Source organism: Hydra viridissima, unplaced genomic scaffold, assembly GCF_058129835.1.
Source record: "Hydra viridissima isolate aposymbiotic clone 2 unplaced genomic scaffold, HvirCarnegie_v1 scaffold_19, whole genome shotgun sequence".
NCBI classification, from domain to species: domain Eukaryota; kingdom Metazoa; phylum Cnidaria; class Hydrozoa; order Anthoathecata; family Hydridae; genus Hydra; species Hydra viridissima.
In genome coordinates this window covers 1,996,615-2,006,394 of record NW_028324318.1, presented here as the reverse complement: position 1 = coordinate 2,006,394, position 9,780 = coordinate 1,996,615, and the positions used below count along the sequence as shown (strand labels likewise).

General features: G+C 29.9%; 1 protein-coding gene across 1 annotated transcript; it reads right to left on the bottom strand.

Moving 5' to 3' along the window:
- Positions 1 to 3,130: 3,130 nt before the first annotated feature.
- LOC149876674 (uncharacterized) lies at positions 3,131 to 6,302 on the bottom strand. Its single transcript, XM_090075157.1, has 3 exons — positions 5,718 to 6,302; positions 4,765 to 4,922; positions 3,131 to 3,179 (listed from the first exon to the last, which is right to left on the bottom strand). The coding sequence occupies exons 1-3, from the start codon at positions 5,940 to 5,942 to the stop codon at positions 3,131 to 3,133; spliced, it is 432 nt and encodes a 143-aa protein (XP_089931283.1). The 5' UTR covers positions 5,943 to 6,302.
- Positions 6,303 to 9,780: the final 3,478 nt, after the last annotated feature.

The window sequence follows — 9,780 nt, the reverse complement described above, 5'->3', positions numbered from 1 at the left end:
TAAAACGAACGTTTCCCCAAAAGCAACTCGAGATGGAGGTACTCACGGAGGTTTGTTACGGTAACAACCCTGTGGTTTGCCATCATTCTTTCCGCAGCGTCGCAAACGGATCGGCCGGTCTCTTAGGTGACGAAAAAACGTCTGATCTCTCGACTGGAATTCTTCACGTACTAAGATTTGTAGAGTTAGTTTTAAGAGTCGCATCTGGCCGCCGTAATTTTCTTCGATGATTTCTTTTTACAAGCTGTCCGTTGTTATGTTTTGCGTTTCAGTGGTTCTGTTTTGCAATTCATTTTCTGTTTGTTTAAGTATCATCGATGGTGGTGTCGTGCATGCAAACTTTCCAAAAATCTCTGATGCTTGTTTTTTTTGAATGGAGAGATGAGCTTATACTTTAGGTGACTTTTAAAACTGCAGTAATTAGTGCCTCGAATGGAAAAACGAACTCATTAATTACAGACCAAGGATGTTCCTGGCCATCCGTTAACATATTAGGCAACAGTACAGCGAAGCTGTTTGTTTTAGGTTTTATTTAGCTGGTGTATTTTCAAGGTTTATATTTTAACTGCGTAGTCTCATCAAATTAAAAGAAATCATTTTTAAACGGATTTTCTTCTTTCGAATGTGCACTCTAAGCGTTTACAAGCTTTTGTCGTTTCGAGAAATCACTACATTAAGCATTTGATGGTGATACACGACTGATGGCCAGGTTCTGATTTTCGAGTGAAAAGAAGAGTCGCATCCGGCCACCGGTCGGGTTTCGACGCAAAACAGCTGTACACACTCGTCCAACGTCCAGTGACTAACTGTTGCAACGAGAAAGTTAGCTTTATTTGTCGTGCAGATTGTCCGCTTTGACGTAAAATGCTAGAAATTTGGTGAACGCTCGGTTTGCGCCGCCCAAGAGTCATTCTGTTTCTGCGTGGCCAGCTTCCGTCGGCTAAATACAACTGTAGACTCCGCGCAAGCTTTTTCACCGCAAAAGTTGTACAGAGCCACACCGAAGGCTAAAATCGACTTTAAGGTCGAAGGTTAAAATCGACCTAGAGCTTTGAAAACGACGTCACAAAATTTTCAAGACATCATCGAAGAAAATTACGGCGGCCAGATGCGACTCTTAGTACTAACTCTACATATCTTAGTACGTGAAGAATTCCAGTCGAGAGATCAGACGTTTTTTCGTCACCTAAGAGACCGGCCGATGCGTTTGCGACGCTGCGGAAAGAAAGAAGATGGCAAACCACAGGGTTGTTACCGTAACAAACCTCCGTGAGTACCTGCATCTCGAGTGGCTTTTGGGGAAACGTCCGTTTTAAACTCAAAGGGATGGTTGTTAAAGCTCACAAACGCCTGGTTAACGATTTTCTAACGGCAGAGACCGTGTTTACAATAGATACAGACCGACTAACTGAGCCCAAAGCGCAAGATCTATCAGAAAACTCCTCTTGGTCGATGCAAAGAGACGACTAGACACGTGCATCTAAAGGCATTTTACAACGGAAGGACGCCCCTCGTGGGATCCTTAACCCTAACCCTAACCCTAACCGTAACCTATATTTGCGCAAACCTCAAATCCACAACAGAATATGCTTTGAAATTTTGATTAAGGTTTTTTTTTTTTTATTCTGAGCTGTAGCTTAAAATGAGAATTTCAATTATTTTTTCCAAATAATTTTTATGCGCAATTTTCTAATTCTACAAAGTTATACTTTTTTCATGACATATTTTTTTTCATTTGACCTCCTCATAGTATCAAAGCTTTTAAACTCCTAAATAAATTATATTTCATTAAAAAATAGAACATAGATACTTACTTCTAAAAGAAATATACTGACACTGATACTTTAACCGGTTCTCTCAAAGACAAAAACATGGAATATTTTTTTATTTTAAAATTTGTTTACTTAAAAAATAGGTTGAAGAGACAAAATCAAATATTTTTAATTTCTCATGTTATAGTTCAGAAACATTAACATTTCACCATGAGCTCCTGTTTCTCTTTGCAGTATATACATTTCCACCAATACTAAAAAGTCTCACTCTCCACAGAAGACGGTGGGCAGCATAAATACTTTAAAGCAAGCTTTCCTAATAGTGGATTTTGGTGTTTTGTGACTTCCACCACAACAAAAGATTGCTTTCTTTGTCAATAAGGTCTTCATTTGAGTAGAGTTGAATTTCGTTTAATAAAGTTTCATTTGAAATTAAAGTTTGTGGTTGGCCGATTTGTTTAGAATTAAAACTTAAAAATTCTTCAAAGCAATTGTCAAAACCCATTTCTACTATAGCTTTGTATTCATTTAGTACTGTACCATTATTTGCATATTCTGAGTCAATATTTTCAATGTCACAAGCTTCAGACCGATCATTTTTCAGTAACTTGATGCTTTTTATTTTTTCATGGGTTTTAATAAGTTGAATGGTTATGTTCTCAATACTTGTTTTAGCAGCTGAGAAGGTGTTTTCATTTTTGAACATTTTTAATTTGAATCTGGGATCAAGAAATGTTGACAAGATGATGTTATAGTTATCAGTATATTGTTTGAATCTATTCTCCATTGAATTAGTTAGACCAGTTGTCATCAATTAAAGCTTTATGAAGGAAATGTTTCAAAAACTGTATCTGTGGTATAATATCTGAGACAATAGAATTTCTTTCACTCAAGTAAACTGTTGTTTTGTGGAAATTTTTTAGCTAAATACAAAACTGTCCAATAAGCATCCATTTGTTTGCGTTTAATGAAAGAAGCTTACCATTTTCAAGTGCATATATGGTTAGAGGTTTCTTTGGTAATAAATTCTTTCTAGCATGATAGGTACTATTCCACCTCGTTAGAACATTTTGAATTAGCTTAAGAACATTTTTTGCTTCTTGAAGAGCTTTAAGTTTATGGCAGGCTTGGGAATGGCTGAAATGCTCAACAATCGAATGGCAGTTTGCAATGACGTTCTTGACTACTATTTGTTCAAAAATACACTCATTAATTACTAGTTGTAGTGTGTGTAATAAACAAGGCATACTATCATATGGGCTATTTTTAATAGCCTTAACAATATTTGCACCATTATCTCTAGCTATTAAATGAATTTTTGAAGGTGATATTTTAAATTCAGCCATATTATCTTCAATTCATTCAGCAATATTTGCTGCTGTATGCCTCTCAGGAAATGGAGCTACTCTAAGTATAACAGTTTTCTGATTAAATGTATTGTCTAAACAGTGACCTGTCAGGCTCATGAAGCTGGGCGCTACTCCAGTTTCTCCCCCCCCCCCTCCTTTTTTTTTATTTTTTATGATTGATTATGAAAGAGAATTTTATGCTGATTCAGAAAATATAAAAACATAGACCTAAAAATTAACGGAAAATGCTCTAATTTGAAGTCAAACTTGTAAAAAATCCTACTAAAAACCCTAATATTCGCCATTTTTAAAAATCTTTTTCAAAACGCTTTCAGTTTTAACGAAAATTAATTACTGTTACATTGAGATCAGTGGTAGAAAATAATTTTAAATATTTTACATACTCTAATGAAACAATGCACTTTTTTAGCGTCTAATTTTATTCCCTAACGAACGCTTTTTAACCATACTGCGCATGCGTAACGCATGCGCAGAACTCTTTGTTAATTTTTTTAATGACTGACTTTTTAACGCAACACCGTCAGGGTTTCCAGATATTTTGCGATACATAGTAGCTAGAAATATAAAATAAAGTATCTAGAAATGGCCAAAAGTGGCCAAAAAGTAGCCAAACTCTCCACGATTGCATTGGTTTAATTTTCAAAAAGTAAATCTTTTTAGCTAAAATAAGACAATCGGATAAAATTGTCCTATGATTCTTTCGATCATATCAACGTACCGTAAAACCTGTCGTAGTTATAAAAATAAAATAAATAGAATAGTTAAGTTAACTAGTTAAGTAAATAAAACCTTTTTTTTTTATGGATTCTTAAATTATAAACACTTTAATAGAAAACAATTATTATTATAATATATTTTTTATCAAAAAGTTAAATCTATAAAAGTAGTTTTTATTTAATTTAATTAAAAAAGGCTTTACATTTAAAACATAAATTCTACTCTCTCTTTCTCTCTTCTATATAACAAATATATATATAAATAAATATATATATATATATATATATATAAATATATATATATAAATATATGTATATAAATATATATATACAAACATATATATATATATATATATATATATATATATATATATATATATATATATATATATATATATATATATATATATATATATATATATATATATATATATATCGTTTGATGTAGTGTTGTATTAAAATAATACAAAACTCTTGTTCGTTGAAAAGTGCTCAATGTTTAGGAAATTTATTTTGATTATATACGAATTTCAAAACAAAGCGATTTTTGTAAGAATAGTTCTAAATCCAATGACAACATTTTGCTAGAAAAATAAATACAGCATAGTGAGAAAAAAATGATCTTAAGCATAAGTAGGAAGCGAAATACATTTCGCTTCATGGGCACTGAAACGTAAAGTTCCATAATAAAAGTTTTTTCTTTTTCGTTTTTAATTATAATTATATATATATATATATATATATATATATATATATATATATATATATATATATATATATATATATATATATATATATATATATATATACACACACACACACACACACACACACACACACACACAAATATAATTAAAACATTTCTTATACAATGATACCTTTCTAAATAGATTCACAAGTATTTGCCTATCTTTAGCATGAACACTATTTTCTTTTTTCAAAAGCCAGTTCCACTCAGCCTGTGCTACATGAAACTGACAAAGTAACTGATGAGTACCTGGCCATACCACTTTTATAGCATCTTTCTCGGCTTTACTGTCGTCAGTCATTGCTAAATCTGGATACTATTATAAAACCAACAAAGTTCATTTTCATTCTACTTTTTAAGTTAAAAAAAATCTATTAAGTTGAGAATTATTAGAAAACAAAGAGTATTGTTAAAGATCAAGAAACGGTTGACTGAAGACTTGGAAAGTTGTGGAGCAGTGACCATGATAGTATTTTTGTAAAGTAAAACTTAAGCTCTCAGACTTGACCCTTCATTTAGCAAAGTTGCATCCTTTAACTTTATCTGTCTCTACTCTTGGATGCTTTTTTTTAGTTTTTAGTTTTGTTTTTTTTGTTGATAACAAGTAAAAGTTAATAAACCGTTGGGTCTTAATATACATGGGGCGTGTTGAAAAAATTTTTAAAAATTATTAAACATTCCTTGTATAAAGCATTTAAGACTTCTGTAAAACTTTATATCATTCTTTGTTTTCCCCGCACTTCAAAGCTTTGGAACTCTCTCCTATCTTCATGTTCTACTAAACCCTACAACCATAAACTTTTAAAATCTTCTGTTGACCGTTTGTTTGCTCTATTTACACTATTTTAATAACTTCCAACTTAATAGTGTTTGCAGCCTTGTTGGGAGTAAATTAATTTAAAAAAAAAATGTTATTTAATGAAGATTAAAATGAGATATAAGAAATTTGGTGAACAATTACTCAAAAACTTTACTAAAAAAAGAGAGTAATAAGCTATAATACTTCATTGTAATTTTATAAAATCTCTAGGCTTTTAAAATATTTTATAATTGATAATCGTAACAAAGAAAACAACAATTAATTCTTATATAATACTGTTAAATGTTCTACCGATTGTCCTCCAAATAATCCAGCATATGTTTCTTTAAGTAGACTAAATGCAAGAGTATAGGAAGCTGTACATTGTCCATTATGTATCAAAACACTTAATGGAACTGCACCTGCTGATGTTGCTGTAAGGATAACTGTTGTTGTGGAGCATGTAGAGTCAACGCTACTTGTTGAATCAATAAAAACTATTTCTCTAGAAGTTTCCATTTTCTGAGCACGACGCATTATTGGTGTTGCTATAACAACTGCCCAAAGGTCACCTTGAGTTTTTATATGTACTTCATGTCCTTAAAAAAAGTTAATGTTAAAAGTATTACAAGTATTTAATGATAACATGATCTTCTTATGTATTTATTTAAATATATGATTATTGGCAAAAGAAGTCTTCTGGCAACCTCATTTTGTTGAATTTATAGTTTTTAGTTTATCATATTTATGTAGAAAAAAGTACTAATAAATGGAAATTTTGTTGAACACTTTTTTTTACTAAAAAATTGGTATACATATTCTTAGGGTAATGTTACTTATGTTTAATTAACTTAAAATTTTAATTGAAAAATAAAAATAGATGCTTGCAAGGTATCAAAAAGCACAATTAACCTGATTAATGTTAGAAACATTGAAAATAAGAGATTACACCAACAAAAAGTTAATTGGAGGGAAAAAATATTAGCCACTATCACCTGCTGCAAAATTGGCATTAAAGAATCAGCAGTATGTTTTAAAATAGCTTTAATTTTTAGTATTTTAAGAACTCAATTAGCTGAATTGTATTTACACAAACCTAAAAAAAAAATTTAATATTATAAAATGTTTTTGGCAAGTTTAATTGCATTATCTTTTATTCCTTTGAATTTGTTTAATAAAAAAATAATAAACTTTTTAGCATTAGATAAGACATTTTACCAAGTACCCTAACGAATAAAACTACCTTGTTTTTTATAAAATTCCGTATCGATAAAAGATCTCAGTTTACCAATAGAATCAGTGACAGCGCCGTAATGTTCTGCAGTATACTTGCGATGCCAATAATAAACTTGATTTAGTGTAGGATTTTCTCTAGCATCTGCTGCCTTTTGCTTACTAGCTTTACCATATTTAATCGAAAGTTTTTTTCGAAGAATACGTCGCGCTTCGCCTGGTGTCATATCATTAGAGAAATATTCGTTAAAAGTTTCCTAAAATGTTAAAAACTCGATTTTACTTATTACTGGTTTCTAACGTTTATCTATTAAAATGGGATAGTTAGTTTATATTTCATAGTTAACTATTTTCCTTTATTACATGTTTTTTTAAACAATATTTTTACAAACAGTTTCAATAACGTAAAGATTTACTTTCGGAATGCTCCAAATTTAAGGACTTCAGAATACTCCTTAAAATGTGTTTCTTATATATATTATATTCATATATAAGTATTTCATATATATGGTATACAGAGAAAAAAGGTTACCTGTAATCCATTTTCGCTTTGAAGAAAACGTAGTGCATCAGCAGAATTAATGTTATGATTGTGCGTATTAAAAACTTTGACAACACACGCAAGAGGTTCTGTTCTGCATAAAAAGTGTCGTTTTTCTTAGTTGAGCAGTTCACCTTTTTAACTTTAACATCCACTTTTAACGGACAGTTGGTGTTACGGTAACTTTTTTCTTTGAAAAAAAGTTACCGTAACACTAACTGTCCGTTAAAAAAACTGAAAAAAACTGAAATAAACTGAAATCTATTTAAATAATACTATATATATTTATTTAGAAAATCATATTCACATTAAGTATATTATAAAAGGACTCAATAACGCTATAAAAAATCATTAACCAAATGTTTTTTATACGTATCATTGAACAATTTTGGGGTACTTTTTTTCAAACATTAATGGTGACTTCTTTGACTATTTTTTGACATTAATTTTTGACTTATTTGACATTAATGCTGGCTAACAATTTTTGATAACGCATTTTAATATAATTATGATTACTATAAATTATGCTAACAGAAATTAACTTGCCTCTTGGGATGAAGATTTCGTTGAATAATAAATTTCGTGTTGTTTGCAGCTCCAAATTTTTCCATCCATTCCTCTGCTGCTTTATCCGAACTAACACTAATTCTTAACTCAAGAAAATTTTCAGTATCTAGAACAACTTCAGTTATATAGCCATCTGGATAAATAAAATTCATCGTTGTAAATTTTCCTGTTACTAAAGTTTAGAATCATATATAAATTAAATTTTTTATTAAATTATAGGTAATCATTTCTAAAAAGAAACTCATATACAAAAAGTTAAAAAAAACTTTATTTAATTAATAAGCTGCGCTAATAAGTGGGCACACGTTGTCATATTTGTGACGTCTTAAAGACATTTTTACGACACTTGTCGACTGACAATATTATAGGGCGTCTGTTAATATGTTAAGATGGGCTTCCGTGATTTTTTTCTGATCACTAGGGGCTGTTTGCAAATTATGCCACGCTGAGTTAACATTATAAATAGAAATAGGAGATAATTATCTCTCTCGCACAGAGCCATATTGATTATAAAGCATAATGAAGAGCGAGTTTTCCTGATTTCTCCAAAATTTAACCCTATTTCCATAAATTTTATGAAGTTAAAAAATTACCCACCCAAAATTGAAAAAGTTTCTGCTCTACCATTAAATAAGTTAAAAAGTTAAATTTTTTCGATTTTTGTGAAATATTATCAGAAATGTAAGTTTAAAAACGTAAAATTTTCAAGTATTTTGGGTTACTACGGTTGCTTAACTTAAGATAACTTGTTTAGCAACGGTTGCTAAATGGCAATTTTCTAAGAACTTTTTGAAATTTAAACTTATAAAATAAAACAGATACTTGTAGCCTAAAGGGTAATATAACTAATTTTAAATAATTGTTTTATCTTAATGATAAGATTTTTGTTATTGTTAACCTTTATTTGGATTTTTTAGAAAACTTTGAATTGAAAAATTTACTTTTAGTGCTCACCGTTTTCCAAAATTTTTAAGATGTTGTCGACAAAACGCTTTAAAATTTTCCCAAAAGTTTAAGAATGGGTATGAATACATTTCGAACGTCAATCAAACATTCGCAACTAATAGAATTTTTTATAACAATTTTTAGGCGAAAAATAAAAATGTTGTCATTGATGAATCATAACTATGAGTAGAATTTATATCCAACTTTGGTTTTAGGTTCAAATAGTTATTTGTCCTTTTATTAATATACCCTAAAGATTTCAGTTCAAAAGCTTTATTAGTTGCTGCCTTTTTTTGCCCTTTATCTAGTAAATTCTGCGCAAGGGCAATGAATTCGATCATTTTTTTAATTGCTGACTCAGCAAATTAAAGTGAAAAAGCTTGTCTCAGGAACATAAATATTTTAAGATTACATCAATATTAAAGATTGAAATTTAGCACAATGGTAATATAATAGTGTAACTTGTGCTTGAACCAAAAATATTTAAAAAGAATTTAAACGATATAAAATGGCAGAAATATTAGTAAAAAAAAACATTTTTAGCAATAAAACACTCAACTAATCAAGTTGTATAGTTGCAAATCAAGTCTTTTTTGTTGTTGTTGCAAGTGTAGTCGCAAATCAAGTCTTTTTTTTTGGTTCAGGCACTAAAAATTTAAGATAAAATAATGATTTTTTGAGATATTATTGTTTTCCTACAGCTACGAGTGAATAAAAAGAAACTGAGAAAAATCAATTTTAAAATTCAAAGTCATGTACACTACTCAGTTAAATCATCAAAAATCACTAACACAAAAAATCTTTTGCAGTTTTATTTTTTAAAAAAGATATTTCCTATTATATTCTACAAGGTTCAATTGTCTAAATAATATTTTTTCAAACTTTTCACCAAAATAATGCCAGGATACCACCTTAACCAGGCCTGCACTTAGCATGTCGCCCATATTGTGCAATATTCAAAAAGCACTTCAATTTTTATTAAGTATGCCATCATACATATTGTATGATTAACACATGCAATATATGGAAACTGCAAAGGAACATATAAAGTATTTTCACATTTGCAATGTGAAAATACTTTACTCATTG

Coding starts and splice junctions, on each gene's coding strand:
- LOC149876674 (XM_090075157.1), bottom strand. CDS start 5,942: ATGCGTCGTGCTCAGAAAATGGAAACTTCTAGAGAAATAGTTTTTATT. Junction 4,923..5,717: donor GATTATTTGGAGGACAATCG/GTAGAACATTTA, acceptor GTTTTATAATAG/TATCCAGATTTAGCAATGAC. Junction 3,180..4,764: donor AGTGTTCATGCTAAAGATAG/GCAAATACTTGT, acceptor TGTTATACTTAG/AGTAGCTCCATTTCCTGAGA.